Raw genomic sequence first — 23,199 nt, forward strand, 5'->3', positions numbered from 1 at the left:
GTAAATTGTATGGGTCAAAAAATCATTACATGAAGATATTTTGTAAATTTCCTACTGTAAATACATCAAAAATGTATTTATCATTAGTAATATGTGTTGCAAAGGACTTTATTTGGACAACATTAAAGATGATTTTTGCAATATTTAGGTATTTTTATTGATTTTCAAATAGTTGTGTCTCAGATAAATATAGTCCTATCCTAACAAACTATACATCAATGGAAAGCTTATTTATTTATAATATATATCATATTTATTATCATAAATAATTTATCATATTTCATTTGATGAAAAAATCCCAATTTGAAAAAATTACCCTTATGGTTTTGTGATTCAGGGTCATGTATACAGGTGCTGGTCATATAATTAGAATATCATCAAAAAGTTTATTTATTTCACTAATTCCATTAAAAAAGTGAAACTTGTATATTATATTTATTCATTATACAAAGACTGATATATTGACACCTTGCACAAGGAGGGCAAGACACAAAACGTCTTTGCAAAAGAGGCTGGCTGTTCACAGAGCTCTGTGTCCAAGCACATATAGAGAGGCGAAGGGAAGGAAAAGATGTGGAAGCAAAAAGTGTACAAGCAATATGGATAATCGCACCCTGGAGAGGATTTTAAAACAAAACCTCGGGCTTGTCAATCACTGCTATTACGATCCTTGTGAGAGACCTGCACGCTCCAGTAACTTTACACAGGCGACGCATGCGTATAGCGCATGAAACTCCTTCTTTAGTTTCAGTTAGTTTTTTTTTATTGTCGATCCTGCTTTCCTCCTCGAATTTGCACCATGGTAGAGAAGAAACGCGAAGGAGGACGCAAAAGAAAGACTTTTTTGAAGTCGCTGAGAAGAGGATAAAATTGTCAGAAGAACGTAATGTAACCAGAGTCGTTATTGGAGAAACATTTCAACGCTGGAGAGCAATGAAGGAACAGAGAGGTGTCAAGTTAAACGCTCAGTTCGCAAAAAAATTTCTCGACAGGTAACAGTGATTATTCTTTCTTTGTGGAATAATTATTGTTGTACTGTTATTCAGGTATATTGACGTTGTTCTTGTACTGTAGTTTTAAGGCAGTGACCAATCTGCTACATGCTAGTTGAAATGGGAGTAGCGCCGACTGATCTAACGTTATGTCTTATGTGTTTATTATCATATCATTTCACATAAGGAATCCACTGACGCGACACAGCATATGCCGGTGGTAAACAAATACTCGTGCACGAGTTTTGGAAGGCGTTCCCAAGAAATGAACTGTGAAGGAGGGGGCTGTTCTTACGCATGCGCTCATTTCAAAAACTCAGTAACGGTCTTTGAATTCCCAGGCCGAGAAAACATCCTCTTTTGCGCCTTTAAGAACCATGGTATCCCTGTTCTTAATTGGCCAGCAAACTCGAATGACTTTAAGCCCATAGAAAATGTATAGCGTATTGTGAAGAGGAAGATGTGATATGCCAGACCCCTCATTGCAGAAGAGCTGAAGGCCAATATCAGAGCAACATGGGCTCTCATAACACCTGAGCAGTGCCACAGACTGATAGACTCCATGCCACGCCTCATTGCTGCAGTAATTTAGGCAAAAGGAGCACCAACTAAATATTGAATGGTGTACATGCTCATACTTTTTATGTTCATACTTTTCAGTTGGCCAAGATTTCTGAAAATCCTTTCTTTGTATTGTTCTTAAATTAACAGTATATAAGAAATTTATATCAATTAATCATAAAATGGCCCTGATATGTCCCTAGACATTAAGAAATAATTTTCATTTCAAATACTTATATCACTGACAACAGTGGTCTGGCCAGGATATTGTCATTTAAAAAGTTGCAGCCCTCAACTGATGTTTATGTTGTCATCATGTATATAGACCCCTTCAAGGTTTGTAAACATTGAATGACTATCGGGTGCGCGCGCAGCACGGGGTCGAACTGTTCATACCATTTAGGCTTTATAATTTAATCTAACAGTGCTGAAAAATGATGACTTACCTCAAATGAAGTGAGCACCCCAAACACAAGCCTCTTTGATCTTTGCATTGTCCCAGTCTGCACGTTAATTGCTTGTAGACGCAGATGTTGTATTTTTTTGTTTTTGAGATTCTGCATGAATCACGAAAACTTAACGGAAGACCTGGTGCGATTTTCACAGCCCACGACGTAAGTAGGCATTTTTGACGATACCGAATAATACGCAACTCAATCTGTTGTAATGACTTTTCTGACCCCGACATGCGCAGTGGAAACAGCCTGTGACGTGAACCGTGAAGGGGTCTATAGGCCACCAGCTGTGTGATTGCAGTACCAGTTTTAGCCACAAGTTTTGTGATTGCAATACCCGTTTTGGCCACAATCCTACATACTGTTCCTTTAAGTAAAATTCTTATTTTCTGAAATACTGAATTTGGGATTTTCCTTGTCAGTTATAATCATCAATATTAAAAGAAATAAACATTTGAAATATATCAGTCTGTGTATAATGAATGAATTAGTGAAATAAATAAACTTTTTGATGATATTCTAATTATAAGACCAGCACCTGTATATTCACAGCTGGGCTTCACATTTATTGTCATGGTTGGGTTTTCCTAGAGTTGTTTACACTGTAGAAATAAATTACTATTATTGTTTTTGTTGTTTATTAGTAAAGAAAGTATATCAAATTCAAGAGGTGTTCAAGGGGAGAATTTTTATTCAAATAAATAGCCACATAAATACAACATTATCTCTCAGGTACTTTCACACAACCATGTATAATTTCTCTCATTTCTTTGTGAGCACACATACAGGAAGCAAGCAAATCAAGAGAATTATAACAAAATAACAAAAAAAAGGCTTCGCAGCACAGCATAGTGTTTCAAAAGTTACATTAAATTAACCTTAGACTTCTCTAAACCAGCAGTGAAAACAAACACTATTTTTTAACACAAGCATTCATCACTGTAAAGTGCATTATCATCAAAAAAAAAAAAAAATTCAATGAAAATTTAAAATGGCGCGTTTATGCAGATTTTCACCTCTGTAGATTTAAAATCAAAGTTTCACCACCATTAAATTTGTTCAGAAAAAGGCACAAGTATTGGTGGTGAGTGGCGAAAATGAAAAATGCTTAACACTGTTTCTTCCATTAGCATCTTTTTCTGCATTGGTTTCAAACACTGTAATTTTTTAGCAAATCAGGAAACAACACAGTACAGTTATTTGCTAAACTACTGGAAACCATTGCACATATACATGTTTAATTCACATAGACTGACATGCACTAGGATCATCTAGGGCTTTAGAAACAGTGCCTCAAGCAAAACCGAGTTTTGACAACGATAACACATACGATTATTTCATATAAACGAGACACAAACCCATACGCTTCTACTTCTAGCACCTAGATGCAATGTCTGATGAGCAAACTTAGAAAGTAAGTACAAGTATAAAATTCAACTCTATTGCTACAGCTATGAGTGTATGCATTTATGTGTGCATTTGAAATAAAAAATACAATAGTACGTAAATGCATGGTCCATCTGTGACCTGCTCTCTAAAAACAATTGCTTATCAAATATTTGTTAGCTAGAGGAGGCAGCTACTGTATCTTTGTAGCTTTTGGGAGATTTCAAAAGCGCTACACTTCGATAAACAGAGAGCTTTTCATGACTATCACATTGGAAGAAAAAGCAGTAATATCTCCTGTGCTTTCTTGCTCTTTGGCTTTTCCTATTTTTGCAAAGCCAACCTGATGCGAAGGCAACCTGTGTCACGTGGGCCGTATATAATCGGCAAGCTCTTATTTCCTATGCTAATACATATATTTTTTTAAATCTTGTACGTACAATCATTGCAAATAGAAAAAACTTTCTAAACAGAAAAAAAGAATAAAATAAAACGATTAAGCTTTTAGTACCTTTCGCTTTCCTACAACAGCTTCTTGTCCTGGTTCTACATTTCAAAAGGGAAGTATTGCACAATTGTCATAATCTTTGTTCACTGTCTTAAAGAAAAAACGAAACAAACAAAGAAATGTACACCAATAATGGTCAGGGGGAATTATAATGGGCCTAACTTATACTCATACAGTGTCTATTCAACTACAGCCTTCTGAGGTGAATGATCAGTTATGCAGGAGGTAGAGATCTGACGGAAGAGGTTTCTGAATAACTAAGCCAGACAAAGTCTCCTAATTTCATTAAGCATAAGTCATTGGTTGGTGCACATTTGTATGATGCAATTGTCTAGTGTCTTTGTCTGGACCTGATAAAACATAAAGCAGCAATAGACGTCAATGTCACAAACAGCAAAAGCACAAGGACAAAGACACACATTCACACAACTGTCTAAGTGAACCTCTTACGCAGTACCTTTTGTGCTTACACTATATCTAGCTTACTCGTATTTGTCTTTATTTACCCCTCGTAGGAAGAGGCTTCTGATCACCTCATATGCAAAGCATTGGCAAAATAGCTTGGCCAATTTGCACAACGCACGTTTTTACATCACAGATACAACTACAGTATTTTATCTTGCTTTTGGAAGTTTGGGATACTGTATGCTGTATCAAGAACTTCTAGGAAAGAAATCAAAGAGGCATAAAACGAATGCGAAAAGCAATCAACTTTGGTCTTCTTTGGAAACTAAATAAAAAAAACTAAAACCCTGAAAGGAAATCCTTGGAAAAATCTAAGGAAGACAACAATCCTATTTTCATACTTGTATAAAGGAAAAACAAAAGTCTCTGACATAATCGTTTAAGATTATGGAGGCAAGTTTTATATGTGAGTCGACCCACTCACAAATTGATTAAACACTATAATTCCCTGCTTTGGTGTCCTGTCCGTTATTGCTGTGTGGACAGGAGCACTTGGCAAGGGTTTTGGGCTCAATAAAGAGTTTGGTTATTGCTTCTTGTTTTCTCTGGTCATTCCAACACATACAGACACAAACGTGGAATTGTTTGTTGTTCCAGAGATATTACAATTGTCTTCTCTTTGTATCAGAAAACTACTGAGTGTCTCATTGCTCACTGGTTCTGACGCTCATGTTCTCAACACCATTGGCTCCATAAGGGCCAATCGTTTATCAATCTTCCATTAAGTCTTTTCAGTTTCTTTACTTAACCATGACACAGCTGCTAAGCTGCTGCTTTTGTCCAGCACAAGCCAGTTCCTGGACATTTGGTTCTGGATCCATGCTGGTGTTCAGGCTCCAACTGGCCTGGTGGGGCAAGAGGGTGAAAGGCCCCTGGGGCTGGATGGTGGAGTGCATCTGCAGGTGCTGTTGGGTCTGGGGGTGTGAGTGGAGATGTGGGCGCTGGCTGATGTGCAGACGAGCTTCCAGAAGATGGGCAGCAGAAGCCACAGGAGAGAGGGTTGTGGAAGATGAGTCGAGAGGCTGTTGCCACAGGTTGTGCTGGACGGCGATGGAGTTCTGTTGGCATGGAGGGAGGATAGGCTGAGTGGGGGGGTTGGAAAAAAGGGCAGCTGGGGCGAATAGATTGTTGGAAGGAGGAGATGAGGGGAGAGGCTGTGAGAGGAACAGCATGGACTGCTGGGGTTGAGACTGGACTTGGGGCTGAGGTTGGTGTTGAATCTGTAGCATCCTGTAGAAGAAAATGAAAGATGCATTCAGGCATGTTCAATAAATATAAACAGCATTCAAAAATCAGGAGTACTTGGAGATTCCTCTCACCTCTGCTGGTGCAAAACTTCTTCCAGCATGCTACGGCGCTCACGGAGACCACCAGCACTCTGGAGGCTTGAGGGTGGGCACATACTTGGGCCGAGTGAACCCCGGCTGCCCCTCGAACATGAGGTCGGAGGACACACCTGTCGTGCCAGACCTTTGATCTTGTTCAATCCTAGCAGGCCTTTCGTACGAGTGTTCTTACGCAGCTGCTGTCTGAATGCTTTCAGTCCTACAAAAATCAGTCACCATGAACAGTTAGACACATATTACATGATTTATAACAGCATTAACTAAAGGTGTCAATATAAGAAACTTACCTTGCGTAAGGGAGGTGTCTGAAGCCCTGCGACCCTCTTGAAAGCTTGCTGCAAGCATACTTCCTTGGTTCTGCAATAGTAGGTTGGAGGATAAAGCTAGGGGTGTCCCAGTAGGAGCTAAAGCCCCGACGCCAAGACCAGAATTAAACAGCTTGGAAAGGTCCCCTATAGCATTTGAGAAAGCTGGGTTTGGGTTGGAAGAGGACTTCAAACAGCTGTCTGAAGCAGCACCGTCTGATGGGCTAACCACTATACCTGTGAGAGAAAGAAGGATGTCTTTCAAACCAAACTGTTGCATCAGGCGAGGTCTCTTAAGTTCGCTCATCAGTGTTTTATACTTACAGGGTGGATTGCACTGGTGGAATCGTGCAGAGACTTCTGCCAGAGTGTGTCTGCGAGATGTGGTGCTGGGCAGATGGGGAGGCTGGACCTGCAGCAGCCCCTCTTCCTCTTCAAGGTCATGAGGACGCACTTCTTCACTGATGGTGGTCTCCAGCAGGCTGTTGGGTGAGATGGATCGGTTCCACAAGAGCCCGTTCAGACTGGCTTCCACTGGGCACACCACGCGCTGGGGAAGGGAGGGAGGCATTCACATTAGCCACTGCCTGTCTCTAATGAAGGAGGGGTATTGGGGTTGCACTGCATATCTGCAATATGAAACAGGACAGGGAGTCTATTTACTAAAGGGAGGGGTCTTTTTAAGCATACAGGCTTGAGAGATTGAATAGAGTGCAACTGTGACCGTAGCAGCTATTGATTTTCGACTTTTCTTTTTTGTCTCTTTAGGATTATGAGAAGTGAGAATTTACATTTATTTCTTATGCATGCAACACAGTCAACTTATTGTGCAAAGCATAATTTTCTTACTGACTAAATTGACTATGTCAGTTTCAGCTCAGTGTCACAATGGCTTTAGTACTGACCTGAAACAGGCCTCCTTGTTCACACTCCATCTCTGAATGGACAGGACTGTTCACCTTTGTGGCAGCAGAAAAGGCAGAAGTCCTGAAGATGTCTGATGACTCCATAATCACCTTGAAAATGAGATGAACAGAGGAAGAGCTGAGTTAGCAGATGGGGATTGAATCTCACATAGGAGACATACACAGAGCAAGCCTTGCTTTGACATTCACCTCCGGAGTTGAGGAATCAGATGTCGTCCTGGATCTTGGATTCCAGGCCCCACATTGGCGGCTGAGCTGCTGGCTACGGTGCTCCTTCACTCTTTCCAGCAGCAGGTAATAGATTGCTGAGAAGTGGTTGTAGCTACTGTTTTGGAGAGACTGCAGAGAAAATGGAACATTTGTTTTATTGAGGCTGCATACAAAGTCTCGGTCAAACAGGTGTGTTTAAATGCAAACAGTATGCGTCAAGAATTAAGGGATTTAAGGGATCTTAGTGAAAGCTAAAGGCAACACAATATGGCAGCTTTAAAACAGATGCTACTGTGTTTATCCTTTTGGTGCCAGCAGTAGATCAAATTTAAAGCCGTGGGAAGCTAAATAGCATGCTGGTTTCATTCTAGAGTCACACAATGACAATTTATAACCATCATGTATTAACCCCTTAAAAACAAGCTTGTAAGGACCAACCATCAAAGACAGGTATACATTTCAATGTTTGTCCTCAATTCAGAATGCCTTCTCATTCATTATATCTGTCAATATTCTCACCTCCACAGTCCTCTGTCTGTCAATGCCTAGGGTCTGCATGATTCCTAAGACAGGTTCACTGTAGTCTCCCAGGTTGGAGTTATAGTCAGAAAGGGACACAGAGAGGGTCTGGTGGGGTGCGCTGGGGTCTGCTAACATCCAGCGGTGCTGCTTGATCTGGGCCACACTAATTCGCTTGGCTGGGTCAACCACCAGCATCTTTCGAATCAGGTTTTCACAGTCTAGATAGGGTGAAAAGAGTTCTTGGTCAAAAAAAGGTTGGCTTAGAGTGACATTGTACATTTTACCAAACAATGAGCTTTACCTTGTGACATGAAGAATGGTATTCTGAAACGGCCCTCTGTAACTCTTTGTCGCAGGGCAGGAAGACTGTCACCATCAAAGGGAAGGGACCCACACACTAGCACATATAAAACCACACCCAGACTCTGAAAGACACACATACAGAGCATGTAATACACTATAATCTGTATTTTAGTGAATTAATATGAAAAAGTGTACAGGGTTTGGTACAATCCCTTTCCAGAATGTTAAAGGTTTGAATCGAATCAGTATATGGTGGGAATCAAATAATAACATACCCAAATGTCCAACTGTGGTCCCTCGTATTCCTTGCCCTCAAAGACTTCTGGGGCAGCGTACGGTGGACTTCCGCACCATGTGGACAGAGGCTCTCCAGCGTTATAAAAATTCCCAAAGCCAAAGTCTGAAAGGGTCATATAAAACCGGAGTGAAATTAGCTTTTTGTAGAATAAATGGTGGATCACTCATAAGAACTGCTTCAAGCTGTGCAAATGGTGTGAATTCTTCACAATACTGTAAGGTGTTACATAAACGGCTATAATGACTGATTTGTGTAGCTACAAAAAAGGCCTCTGTATATTTTTCCCTGACACTGTGCGCACTTCTCCGATTACATAATCGCAAGTCATCATTTTATTACTGATCCGACCCCTAAATACAGCAATTACTTTTCTTTTCAGAATACCCTTGGTCTGGCACATGAGCATGGCACAGAAATAAGCTTAGTTTCTCTGCTCACCTGCCAGTTTGATGTTCATGTTGGCATCTAGCAGCAAGTTTTCAGTTTTGAGGTCCCTATGGACAATGTGGTGCCGGTGGCAGTAATCCACTGCCGTCAGAATCTGCCAAAACTTCTTACGAGCCTCATTTTCACTCATCCGTCCATTCGACGTCAAATAGTCTGTAAAACAAAAAAGATGGCTTAGGATGGAAGAAGCAACCTCGATAGAAACACTATATAAAGTTTAAAACAGGCCTACAGTTTATCTACTTTGAAAGGCCAAATGTGAGACAGGTGATGATATATTTCATAGACTTTAAATCTGCAGGTGGTGGATGTAAACTAAGGTACGACAGCTTATCTTTTTTACGCAGTTATATAAAGACTGAAATCCCACACCTGCTTCTCTCTCACTCACTGAGTCAATGCTATGACGGCAATGCAGATCTAAATAATTCTCTCCTCATCAGACCTTATTACTAACAGCAACTGGACAAGAGGGTTTTGGGGAGTAACAAATGCATGCCAATCATTTCACAGATTATTTTAATTCATTTAGACAGTGCTTGGTCCTACTTACCAAACATCTCTCCATTTTTTGCATACTCTGTCACGATGTACAGCATGTCTTTGGTCTCCATGACCTGTATAGACAAAAAGAAAAACATCTCTTATTAAACATCTACCATGTTTTATTTATCATACTAAAGCACCATTTAAAAGGAACAATTATCAATGCTGAAAACCCAAAATATACACGTTTCACGCTGATTGCCGCTCTAACTTCTGTTTCAAGCCAAATTTCCCTTTTCGGTAAACTTCTTTTTTAACTCTTGTTGTCGTTCATGACAGATTGGTTTTTAGTGATGTGCACCAATGCATAAAAGTGAAGACAAGCATTTCCTGAATGGCCTTTATTTTTAGCCGCACATAGGCACACACACATCTGATCCATCACTGACACATAATGACAGTCGAAACTAAAATAACCTTTCTTTTGTACCATGAATCACATTCATACGCCCCAGGTTAATATATATATATAAATGAAGACATGCAGTGACGGAATTATAATTACTCAATTAGTGGTGTAATACAGTAAAACAATACTGTGTGACGTCCTCACCCTTTTCGGGAATGTCATATAACTTCCCAGGAGAGGCCTGAGGGAGAAATACTTAACGCTTACACGTTGCCCAACAAGTGTTGCACAACTGGTTCTCTGCTGGCCTTATTTGCACAACTGAAAAAATGCGTATATACACACACATTCAGAAACGCGATATTTAAAGTCAACTGAGAAATAGAGCAACGGCAGGAAAGTGGCCTTTATCTCTAGATAAGCCCAACGTCCAAAGAATCCATCCTATAGTGTCAACCCAGAGGTGCCAATGATGTCATAGCTTCCTTAGAAACCCCGGTCTGTACGTCCCACAGAGACATTTCTCTACCACAGAGGACTGGGAGACTATGACTGATGGTTTTAAAGAGAAGTGTGTTTAGGAGTAGAAAAGACTCCTAAAAGCGTAAGGGAAATGAAAGGATTGTTTGCACAAAGAGCAAAAGAACGGAAACAGTTTATCAAGACGGGGTCGCTAGCTTCACATTATTCATTTTGAGTCTTTTCTTCTCAAACCTCTTCCCTCGCTTAAATAAACAGGGACATGCGCTTAAGTCGTGAAAGGAAAAACTATGGACTCAATCTGGTGCAAGAATAATTTAATATTTTATATTAATATTAAAGACAATACTGGAGCAGTTGATCCAACCCATATTAAACTACCAAAAAGTTTAAGAGTGAGGTCAGAACCGAAGCATTAACAGCTTGTGCAATCTTAGTCCTCCAGTATAATCCACAAAATGCTAATCCACAATTTAGCAAAACAAACATAAATGGTACAGTCTATGAGAGAAAGAATGTGCTGACGTATTAGCAGCCTTTATTTGCCTACCGCTGTTTGCATATGTGTGTGTGCCAAGCTACGGTCAAAACAGGTCGAGGGATCAAATCAGATTGTAGTTCTTAGAGATTTTTACAGACAACTAGCTTCACGTGACTCTGTAGACACATTGCATTTGACGTCTACATGTGTGAATTACAGTAAGTCAGAGTTTTAGAGCCCTAGTCCATATCTCTCTCTCCCCATGAATCTAACATGTCCAATACCTTGATTTTTCCGAAAGTAACGTGGACTTAAAGCCAACAAATTACTTCCAAACAACTTAACACAGTTTGGTTGAATTAGTCATTAGGTTCAAAGTTGATGAGATGTTAAGTAAACCGGTCTATTTATACATTATATGCTATCCAGATGTACTCCCTGGAAAACACATATCACGCCTGACCAACAGCTATACCCACCATCAGATCAACCTTTACATATGTACCCGTATGCGAAGAACACACTTTCTCAGGATCACTTACCTAACTAAATACTCATTATCACCTCAACTGACTGGCATACACTCGAGGGATTTCATTAGATTAGTTAAATAGACAAACTGTAAACTACCTGATAGAGCTTTATGATGTGAGGGTGGTTAAGCAATTTCATTATCTGAACCTCCCTGTAGATCTTCTCCAAGTTTTCCGGGTTCAGTCTTGTCTTATCGATTATTTTGATTGCAACCTGCATGAAAAAAATATAATATACATTTTATGCATGTAAAACGTATTTTTTATTTTTTTATTTTAATAACAATTTAAAAGTAAACAAATAAAAGATAAATAAACAGTATATAATCTGAGTAATGCAAGTGGCAACCTGTGTTTTTGTCACTTTGTGTCTGGCCAGTTTCACCACAGCAAAGTTTCCTTTGCCGAGTGTTTTGATGATTTCATAAAAGCCGACCTGCAGTGGCCGGACCCCGGCGGGAGCGCACTGAGGGCCCGTGCTGCTGTCTGTCATAATCACCATGATGCTGGATCTCTGTGTGTGTTTCTATGATGTGTCGAAGAAGGACTTTTAGGATTAAATGTCTGCAATAAAAAATATATAATGAAAGGTTACAAATGCGCACAAATTACATTTGAATGACACATAAACACCATTTTACTATTTATTATTCGTAGCAACGCCATTATGATTATAATCATCATTCTTACACATGCAACTCTATTGCAACCATTACACAAGAGTCATATGATATTATTGCAAAATTAATTTCTTAGGAAATTAAACATTTGTTTTTACAATTTAATTATATAAAAAAATATATTATAAACTTTTACATGCATGCAAAACCATCATAACATATTAAAGTCAACAGATCGCTGCAAAATAAATATTTACAAACACTTAAATATTTGATTTTAAAATGTTACATTTGTTTAGCGCTCTTAAAATTTAAATAAAGTTAAAATCAACCCCTGTCAAACTAAACATTTATTCCTAACTTTAGACGATATAAATGTCCTTGAGATACTGTGAGAAACATAAAGTCAAAATTCTCTATAGGTCAATAACACAGCTCAACACAACTCAATATTTATTTTAGGCAATGTATGTCATCTCAAAAAGATATCCTAAAAGTGAAAGTCTTACCTTAACACAAAGACAAATTCTCTCTCCTTTCACATTTGCATTTACAAGTCATTCCTTATTCACTTGTGGAAAAATATATTTCGTGAAAAATATATTTAGCATCTACCTTAGTGGTATTTTTCTATATACAACGATATACAATTGTACGGACTGAGGGAGCGCTAAGTATTTACAAGGCGCGCTCCCGACCGACCACCTGCGCTTCAGCTCTAGTGAACAGCTCTGCGCTGGCATGCGGAGAAACGCTACAGGCTCAGTGGTGTGAGGAGGAAACTCCGCCTCCTTCCACTTCTGCCATAACAAACTGATACCCGCCTCATTAACGTCACACTCGCGTCAGAGCTCGCAGCGGAGCGCGAGCGCACAAGGCACAAGTTGCCGAGCAACGGTGCGGGTTCGTCGTACGGTGACGCCAGTGCTGATGGAGGGGTTGCTTGGAGATGAAGACGATGACGCCAGTACCGGAGATGTGTCGCCACTCTCAAGCTGTTAGTGTTATGGGGAGAAGCTCAGAAGCGACTCCACCTGCTGGAGGATATGCATGCTCATTCTCTTTCTCTCTCTCTCTCTCTCTCTCTCTCTCTCTCTCTCTCTCTCTCTCTCTCCCTCCCTCCCTCTCGAAACTTTTAGCTTGCTTCTTATTGTGTTTGTGAAATACGCATGCATGCCGGAGACAGGAAATAAAATATAACTTGTTAGCAAATGAGAGAACTATTAAGTACACATATTGCACACATGGCTCAAGTGGTCGAGCATTATATTAGCAACAAAGGACATGGCTTCAATCCCTTGCATGCGCTGTAAATCATTTTGGATGAAAGCGTCTGCCAAATGCTTAAATATAAAATGCAGTTTTAAAGGTATTGAAATATTGTAAACATAGTCTTCCAAGTGGCTTTGATTATATAAACTATATTTATCCACATGCAAAAAAATAAAAAAATAAAGCCTGTGCATTTAAGAGTTATTCATTTATAAATATATTTGACCAAATACTATAATGTTTTGCAATAATAAATGTTATGAAACTATGTTTCATAGTTACATTTTGACTTTAATAATATATGATGCATCATGATTCATGTAACCTTACATTACTCATATGGGTGTTTGTTGACAATTACCTTGCAAAATTTTGCAATAGTCGCTGCAGTGAGGTCATAAATGAATTATTATGTTCTTTTAGGACTCCAAAAGAACTAGGGTGGGGTGGGGTGGGGTTACCATTCGTTGTGTATACTATGCACCGCACAGATCTGTATAACAATGTCCAACATCCACAGAGAGTCTGTGAACCAGACTTGCATTAGCATTTCCTACAGATGCTGAAAAATCTGCATGCACAAGCGTCTGCAAGCAAATCTCTCCCACACATCTCAGTTATGCACACGAGCCATGCATAGATTTATGCCTGAGGCAATCCCACAGAGAACTGAAGCCATTTAAAACAGCTACAAAAACATTGAAAGAAATATGATCACATAGTGACACATTGCATGGTTAACAGTTAATATCAACATGTTCATAAACCCAGTATTTAAACTTACTTATTTTAATGTATAATAAAATATGACCGTTATCATAAAAATATTTTAGTTACAGCCACTTATATTGTATACAATCAGACATGAGGGAAAATATGTGACCCTGCACTGTTTGACTTTTTATTGTATATATGGGGTAACTCACTGGCAACTACCCCATTACAGTACCATACATGTTTTTTACAGTATGATGCCTTAACCGCAATTCCATTTTACAGTATATTACCCTTACTGTAACCTAGTTTAAAAAAATATATTGCCTTGAACCCAGGTCACCTGTGTCATAGATTCATAACACTACCACAGTGCCACAGAGTCACTTAATAAAAGTCACTCGCTACACTCCCCAAGTAACCTCTTCTGTCACTCTCCCGACACTCCGAGGAGCGAAATCTTGGCGTCACTAGTGTTTTGAAGTCTTGGGTCAAATTCAAATCTTACGGTCAAGCATTTAATCCCTTTCTTGTTTCTATCTACAGTTCTCAATAAATTATTTACACTGCTAAAAACAATTCACATTTTGAAATTTTCTTCACTGCTAAAAGCATAACAAATTAAATGTATTTCATTTCATAGATATATTTTATTTTTCCATTTTATATGCTTTTATAACACAATTTTATTCAACTACAGTAGCACTGCTGTTGTTTTAAAGCAGTCTACCGCAAATTCAAAATATACAGTAAATCACTGTAAATTAAATGTTAATACCCATAATGCAATGCATATTACAGTAATTAACTGGAAAAGAAAACGATGGTATTTTACTGGGCATTTTGTGGTAACTGTAGAAATTACAGTAAAGTCTAACAGTGTGTCTGTAAAAACTGAGGTACAGAAAGTAATTTTTTGTGTGTGTTTTTAATGTTTTCTACATTAAACCATCCTACAATAAATAATGTAGAGATAATTCTGTGCAAATATAATCTTGATATCTTTAATATTGACTGCATAAAGTCAGACCAAGATTGAAATAAAAAAATGTAATATATAATTTATAAAAGCTTTGTCAAGTTAATGGTTCATTAAACTCATGTCCATAAATCCAAAACATTTACAATAAATCAACTATGATTGATAGCCTCTTTCGGACAGTTTTTTGCATTTTTGAAAAAAAAAAGATTTGTAGTCACTTATGTAATTTTCAGTAGGGAACAGGAAAACCTGAGAGTAATCTCATCTCAGGCTTACTCACAATCTGTAAAGACTTAATGTCTGGTCGACTGTGGAAAGCACCTAAATTTCTTACTGCACACGAGATGAAATGCGGACTCCTTTCTGCCTTCGCATCTCTGAAAAGAAACCACAGTATTGTATCTTAACACCATGACATTAGTGAGGGGTCTCCCTCACAAGCGACCGACCTTTTAGAAATACAGGATACGACGCCTACGTGCGACGCTGTGAAAGTTATTGGAGGAGTTTCTTGGTGTTTGTGGTAAGACACAAACATATGCGAGCGCACACGCACTCTCAGACACACAAACAAGTCTTTTCCGCTTGGTAACTAGCGGTGTCAAAAAGTTTTCTGAGTCACTGTGGAAATAAAATAGGAAATATATCACCATAAACACAAAAAGGAATGACCAAACACGAGACTAGAAGAGATACCTAGAAAAAGGGGGAATTAAAAAGGGCAGAAACTTTTGAAGGGGGTGTGGTGAGAAATCAAAATGGTAACTCCTTCACAAAAAGAGGATGAGAAGCTTCCCACGTTGCCGGTTAATCGTTGCAGAGCTTGAGGATTGCAAACACGATGTAAAGAAACCACCTGACTCAAATGTCAGATACCTTTACCTGTAAAAACAACACCAGAGCGCGGCTCTTGAGCTCGAACTTTACTGACCAGCATTACAGCACGCAGTTTGCATTGCAGATGAATCTAACCCAACCTGTTTGCATATCTCTCTGCTTTGAATGTAATTTGACTTTGATATGACCCTGTTTGGTATGCAACCAGTTTTGTGAAGGCACCTGTGCTTTGTTGTGGCCTTTGACTTTGAGTGAGTGACTTTATCCAGATGGTAGTTTAGGTCATTGAAGGTAAAGATTCCCAAAATGATGCTTTTGAAGAGAGCCTTTGCCCTTTTATATTAGGTAAATATATTCACACAATGTTCTTGGTCCCTTCATGGCTTAGATTGTATAATGTATTCTGCATCTCAAGAAATGAAATAAAAATCAAGTAACTATTTTTCACTACTACTTCAAATCCTATAAATGCTCATGATCTTGTTTAAATAATGCATTAAAGGTTCACATTCAATTATTGGTCATAACAACTGCATTTAAGTTGCATTAAAAAATTAAATATTGTACACATAGACAAACATCTTCTTAACAGCCCACAAAGACTATTGGCATGTGTAGTTGTTATTCATAATACTCTCTTGGCATGTTTCCTACGACGTCATTGTAAAGATTATGGCCTAAGAGGATGTGTGGATGCATGCTTAAGGAGAGAGAGTCAGAAACAAAGGTTGTTTAGTGTTTACAACCTTAATGCGTTTGAAAAAGTTTTATTTCTGTTGTAGCACTGCTCCCTATACTATTTCGAAAACGCATCGACTGATCAAAATGTGTTCACATCATAAACAATCAAAATTTAGGCTATTGAATGATCAGATTGTCTTAGTCACGTGCACTGCCCTGTATTCAAATACGCCCTATTTACATTCATTTGTCGTTGCCATAAAAGAGAGAAAAGCTCTCGCCCTTGTCTTGCATAGTTAACCTACATGCACTGGATGCTTTTAACTTGTATTTTTGTCACCCTAATGTCACCACATCTGCTTTTTGCATTACCACCCCATTGTTTGCAAATTCCTCTCTCACGTACGTCATATGTCACCACAACTTCATTAATTACACTGCAATATTCGCCTGTTAGTCTAATAGAGCTGACAGAGCTATTATCATAGACATGAATGTGTTTAAAGTCTTCTCATACCAAAACTGGCTATGTTGGGAGTGGCAAAATATCAACAGCTTTTGTTATCACCACCTACGTGGCGTTTTATGCTTTGCATTTCTGTATTACGATGGTGGTTAAAACAGCGCAGTGTTGCCAGATAGAGATGATGATTTTCAGCCCAAAAGTTGTCAAAAACCTATACCCCTGTTCGGGTAAGGCTAAAAGTGTGTCAAACAGTGTTTATGTCTTAAATGTTAAATTTAGCACAAGCACATCCATCACAAAAGGACTTTTAATTTTTCATGAAACACAGGCTACTGGTCAACATGCACATTTTTCAGTTGCGCGTGAGATGGGGCTTGGAGTGATAGAGATCTTACCTTTAAATGCAGAACAGGAACAGGCTGTTGGTGGTAACTCAACAGGATCCTGAAGAACACAGTGCACACTTGGGTATTGTGTGCGACATAACTTATAAAAATGGATTCCAACCCACACTAATTTTGTCCACCCTACCGAATGTATTTTTACCCACTCAATCTGGCAATACTGAAAGAGTGTACTTGGGTTTGTGGTGGAAATTACCTCCTTTTTGTGTGCGTTTTTTAGGAAATACCACAACAGCAACCATGTTTGCCAATCTTACAAAGTCAAACTGAAATATAACTCCCACTGAATTTCACTCATCTTTATTTACAGGAATTTCATTGTCCTTGTTATTTTCATTTTTATAGCGATTGTTTGGTCATGCACTGTATTGTCTTCACTTTCCTGTGCTCGATTTATACCCCTCATGAGACAACACAGATCAGATATCAGTAACTGCTACACACTACAATACGCTTCCCAGACAGAGTCTAGTCCCAGACTAAAATGTATGTTAGAGTCTTAACTTAAAACAGCTTGCGCTGGCATATCGTAAATATATGAAGAGTTTGGTTCCAAAACTTAAGAAATCTCATTTTTTGATGGTGCATTCCAATTAATATCAGTAAAACTGGAGTTGATTTGTTTTGATGCAAGCCTTCATACCATAAAAAAATCAGCTTAGTAGCACAATAAAAAAAACAATAAAAACACAATAACATAATAATAAACATAGGAGATAAGAGTTATCTCAATTCGGAACCAAACTCTTCATAGTGTCATTCATCTGCCTCCGTAAAAATCTTTTGATGCGCGCAGCAAGGTTACGTGAATGTCCGAGCTGCACACGTGACAGATCAACTAAGCAATATAATTGCATGTGAGACGGCTATGCGTCATCGCACACCAAACGACTCTGAGTGCGCTCTTAATCTATACCCTGTCCGGGAAACCACCCCTAACCCTTACCCCTGTTTGGGTAAGGCAAAAATTGTGTCAAACAGTGTTTATGTCTTAAATGTTAAATTTAGCACGAGCACATCCATCACAAAAGGACTTTTCACACTGCACTTAACCCTGGCTTATCTTCGTTCCAAACCCTTTTAACCCTGGGTTAAAGATCGTTTCAAACTTGCAATTTAGAAGCAGGGTTATTCCTAAAATTCGTGCACTGAAGCAAAGTTAGCACCACTTTGGTGGGGTTAAACCTACATTGTGGTGCTAAATGCAAGCAGTGTGAAACGAAGCAGGGTTAGAATGTTGTGACTCAATGCTTAGCAACGGACAGCCAATCAGAAACTAAAGAACACGTACCTCATATCACCATCTGTGTACTAAAAACACCTGAATTGGAGTAAAAATGACATCCCAGTAAACTTAAAACATCCAAGAGAGATTTAGGTTGCGAGCTGTTCTGTCACTGACACGGAAGCGCGAAACAAGCAGTTATTTAAAGCGACAGTGCGCTATTTTAATTCAGTCAATTTGACATTACTTGTAATCCTATCATGATTGTTGATACCACAAATATGCAAATGAAAAGGTTAACCCAGGGATGTTAGGAATGCACAATGTGAAACATCAGATAATGAATACCCAGGGTTATCTTTTAACCCCTGGTTAAGTATGAACAGTGTGAAACAGAGAACCCAGGACTCCGTTAACCTGCGGTTTAGAATAACCCATGGTTAACAATTTCAGGTGTGAAAAGCCCTTATCAAAAATGGCGCAAGATGGCTGTAATCTGCAGCTTAAATCTTATTGGCTGGTTGATCATTTTTCATCTCTGTCAGAATGACTTATCTTGCATCTCAGGTGGCTAAAAAAGCTACAAATTGGGCCGGACGTTATTCACGTTTCAACTTGTGTTTCAAATTTATTTTAAAACCTTTATTGTCGGGAGGAGATGAGGAAAGAGAAAATAGACAACCTTTTCTTTCTTGACTTATAATGAACTTTGTTTTCCCGCTATCAGCTACGTGCCCACCTCGTGAGTTTGTACGTCAATAAACATTATCAAAGAAGTCCTTTTAAAAAGAGTAATGGCTATATGGGGCCTCTGTCCAGATAACTGAACAAACAAAGTTAATGAAAGCACATGTTTAGGCACACAAACAAGCACAGACAAAAGGAAGTACATGTTTGGAGGTTGCAGAATGTCCGTTTGGGTAATGGGTCGCAGTTCAAAGTTTAGAAAGCAAACAGTGCTGGCATCTATCTCAGTCAAACGGGTCATTTCCTGAAACTCAATCATCTCCACTGTGTTAATCAATGACCCATCAGCTAAATGTGAGCCAGTTCCCAATGTTTATGGATTACCCTCTCAAATAGTCAATACCTTGACACGTAGGCCTACAGTACTTCATCTAATGCTGATAATATAGTGCTTTTTTGTCATTCCCTAAATGCACTGAATTTATTCATTTATTTTGTGAATATTTCTGTGCATTATGATAATATTCAGTAATTATAGATTGGTGATGTCACAGTACCTATTAATAAAAAGACAGTTTAAGGTCAATAATTAACTTATTGAGTTTTGTGACTGTGGGGGTAAAGCCCTGGCTATGTCCACAATAAAAAGTCCTAGACAGCTCTTACAAAACTAAAATGCATCCAAGCATAAACATAAAAATTGCATATATTTGATTATATTATCAACGTTACAAGTAGTAAAATACAGTATGAGACCAAATTGGACAAGACTTTTGCAATCTAGTAAACTCTAATCTGATTGGCTGACTTTATCTAAAGTCAAGACAAAAAGTACACCTAGGTTTTTCAATTTGTATTTTCATTACTTTAACATGTCAGCCAGACTGTCTGTTTTTGCGTATGTAGGTGGTTTACAGCCAGTTTAAGCTCCAGCCCTTTGCTTGCAAGACTAAAGATCTTTGCACATTGGATTCAAAATACTCGTTCGAATTTTTCGCACATTAAAAAATGTATACGACTTCATTTTGTATCATGTTTACACACTGCTTCCGAAACTTTCGTTCGTCATAAAAAAATGGGATCAGGGTCAATTCTGAGTTTTTCGCATCCGTAGCAAGCATTTTGAGAGGTGGTTGACATCAGAGCCACCGTACAAATCAAGAAGAGCGTCTATCGTCTGAAGTCAATGTCTGTTTCTCAATATGCGTTCCTCAGCGATCTTGCGTCCTTGTGTTCTCGCTCTACGTCATCATTAACTGTCGAAGTTCAATTCCAATTCTCAAGAACACAAGTACAGAGGACACATGAAAATACCCGGATGTGTTCTTGATATCAAGGATGCATCAAGTGCAGACTTGCTCACTGAAATCTGGGGAGGTCAGGTGACCAACAGGAAGATCGCACACATCTTAATTCTCACAAGTGCGTTTTTTGTTCTCGCAACCTTTTGAGTTCGTTCTTCCAAGGTTGCCTGGCAAGACCAGTCTTCACGAGAATGCAAATCCGTTCTTTGCATTCTTGGAATTGAGAAACAGCCAATGTTTCCCACAGGATGACTGTCACACGCCTATTAGCATATATGTGATGTCATTGCGTCGTGTTTTACTCTTTGATCTGTCACATTATATTGCATTTTTTTAACACAACTGAATGCAATTTTTACATATTATCTGTTCTGTTGTCTATAAAATAGTGACTTAACAGGACCCAGTAACGACATCGTCTGACAAAATCACCATACATTTACATTGAGGCTGTACTGATGTTGCTCTTCTTATCAGTGTTGTTGCGTTATGAGCGCTTTTTTATTTTAATGGTAGTTTATTTTAGTGGTAGTTTTATTGTATATTGCATATAGCGCAGACAGTTTGTTGCAAATTCAGAAATATGAGAGACTACAGAACACGTGCACAGCCATACCGCATCATAGGTAGGAAGAGAGCTCGCACAACAGAACGGGTATGTGTGGGAAACACTACTGCTAACCTTTTGTTAAGTCATGATGAACACAATCAGCCGTCTTCTCTGTCAGTCACATCCGTGACTGACATTTACGCGGAAAAAAAAATACACGGAGGGACGGGAAGTTAAGATGCTTTTTACTGTGATGTGAGAGAGGTGCACTGCACGCAACATGAGAGAGGGGAGGGGGCACGTGCTGTTGAGGCGCTGCACGCAACGGGAGAGAGCGAGAGAGGGAGGCGCGCTGAGCGCTCGCTACAATGAATTAAGCCGTTTTAAGTAGTGCAATTAAAATGTAAATGTGAATCATAAAAAATCTATTTGGGGCGGCCAGTGTTGATTCTAGGGCGGGCCGCCACAGATAAATCAATGTATGGGAAACACTGCAAGTTGATCCATGTTGTCTCGCAGCGCAAAGTATGATAACCAAAGTGAGGAATACAAAGAGATGGAATATAAAGACAGATAGAAAGTGAAATGATTGTCAGGTATGGTAGCAGGTATGACCTCTGCATTTAACTCATCCCAATGTAGTGAACACAAGCACACACACACACACACACACACACACACACACACACACACACACACACACACACACACACACACACACACACACACACACACACACACACACACACACACACACACCATAGTAGATAGCAGCAGCCACAAGCAGGGAACTGAAAAAAGGTGCCTTGCTCAAGTTAGCTAAACGATAACTTGTTGCTATTCACATCCATTCACAGTGAATAGTGCTAACATTATGCCCGCAAACATATTGTTTAGTACCTATTTCAACCTTAAAAGAGACACCTGGCTCATTTCTTCAGCATTTTTGTTTTTTAATACTTTTAATTTGGTGGCTTTTCAGCTCTTGAAGCCTAATGAGATAGAAAAAAACTTATCGCGGCAGTAAACTGTCCAAGTATTTCAATACTAAGGATTTGGACATACTACTCCTTTTGAATAATGATTAGAAGCAGTCAATTTCAGACACAGGGGCACTTCCAGGGGACATTTTGCCGGCTGGCATCTACCATTGAGATGAAAGGGAATGCTAACAGGTAGCTTTCTTTTTGAGCTTTACCGACTTAGTCAAAGCATCAGTAATGCCTTTTGCTCTGAAACTAAAATCTAAACATTTAAAAGGCCTGTTTTAATGGGAAACAGAAATTGAGGACATGACATATATCAAATAATTTGCAGCCTACTGAGTTTCCTGTAAATTCAGCAATGTTATTGTAAAGCGCAAAAGTGAGGGAAATCATAGAAGAACCAAACTCTCACATGGTGTAAATGTCCCAGTGCATGTGACATTATCACAAGGCTCAACTTTTACATCACTTCTGAGTAGACCCCGTGCATTTACAGTACATGCGATTCAGAGATATGTCAGCCTATGTTCAAAACTGAATGTGAGGAGAGTATAAAAATATTTCATTGGGTGGTTCTCATTTCTTGGGTGGTATCTTATTCAACAGACGGTGAATCACATTCTCTGGTATTTGAGTCACTGCATACAGTTGCATTAGTGAAACATTAGTCAACTGAAGTTTATTCACACCTGACGAGATGAAATTAGATGATGGCCCTCTCCAGGAGCCCCTAAGCCAGGCTTAATGAGTAAAAACACAGGTTTACCTGGCATGCCTTTGCACGCATGATCAAGCACAGTTCACATCCAGCGTCTCTCTCTCTCTCTTTCTCTCTGTCTCTCTCTCACTCACCCCTCCTCCCATTTATATTTGTTCAAATGCCTCTCTGCACAAAAGCCCCATGTGCGTCATTGCTGGTAGACAGTCCTTTGTCCCACAGGAGAAAAGAGAGGCAGGAGGCAGGGGCGATTTAAAAAAAGGAAAATTAGGCAAAAATCTAAAAAGGGATTTAGAAACATAAAATACACAGAGGAAAGAGAGGCAAAGAGGTATAACATTTGGTTCATTATGCAACATTTATTGGTCCTAAAATCAGGATGAAAACAAATAAAACTTGTTTATATAAAAAGTTTAGCTCTGAGCTATGTTTGTAGCTGTTTATAAAACACACACACTAATGTGTCTGCACAATGCATAATAAAAAACCCCATTAAATAGCATGACGAACATGTACTTTGTCTGTAGGCTACTTATTGAAGTCAGTCTCTTTAAAACATTTTAGCAAAGGCTTTTATTTAAATAAATCAGCCATTACCCGTGATTTGCTATGTGCTATTGCTAGTTAGAAGTTTTCATGG

The 23,199-nt window shown here is 38.9% G+C and overlaps 1 protein-coding gene across 1 annotated transcript; it reads right to left on the reverse strand.

Annotated features, from left to right (window-relative positions):
- Nucleotides 1–2,681: 2,681 nt before the first annotated feature.
- sik1 (salt-inducible kinase 1) lies at nucleotides 2,682–12,491 on the reverse strand. The gene is made up of 14 exons (XM_055215177.2): nucleotides 12,243–12,491; nucleotides 11,463–11,677; nucleotides 11,211–11,327; nucleotides 9,278–9,341; nucleotides 8,716–8,877; nucleotides 8,255–8,379; nucleotides 7,978–8,101; nucleotides 7,674–7,894; nucleotides 7,134–7,283; nucleotides 6,924–7,034; nucleotides 6,343–6,568; nucleotides 6,001–6,255; nucleotides 5,687–5,912; nucleotides 2,682–5,597 (listed from the first exon to the last, which is right to left on the reverse strand). The coding sequence occupies exons 2-14, from the start codon at nucleotides 11,613–11,615 to the stop codon at nucleotides 5,108–5,110; spliced, it is 2,424 nt and encodes an 807-aa protein (XP_055071152.2). The 5' UTR covers nucleotides 11,616–11,677; nucleotides 12,243–12,491; the 3' UTR covers nucleotides 2,682–5,107.
- Nucleotides 12,492–23,199: the final 10,708 nt, after the last annotated feature.

The sequence above is a fragment of the Misgurnus anguillicaudatus genome, chromosome 17 (genome assembly GCF_027580225.2).
Source record: "Misgurnus anguillicaudatus chromosome 17, ASM2758022v2, whole genome shotgun sequence".
Classification (NCBI taxonomy): Eukaryota; Metazoa; Chordata; class Actinopteri; order Cypriniformes; family Cobitidae; genus Misgurnus; species Misgurnus anguillicaudatus.

Excerpts from the sequence above, each read along its gene's own strand:
- sik1 (XM_055215177.2), bottom strand. The coding sequence starts at position 11,615 with ATGGTGATTATGACAGACAGCAGCACGGGCCCTCAGTGCGCTCCCGCC. Across the intron at positions 8,878-9,277 it reads AAAAAATGGAGAGATGTTTG|ACTATTTGACGTCGAATGGA; the intron begins GTAAGTAGGACC and ends TTTGTTTTACAG. Across the intron at positions 8,380-8,715 it reads CATGAACATCAAACTGGCAG|ACTTTGGCTTTGGGAATTTT; the intron begins GTGAGCAGAGAA and ends TGACCCTTTCAG.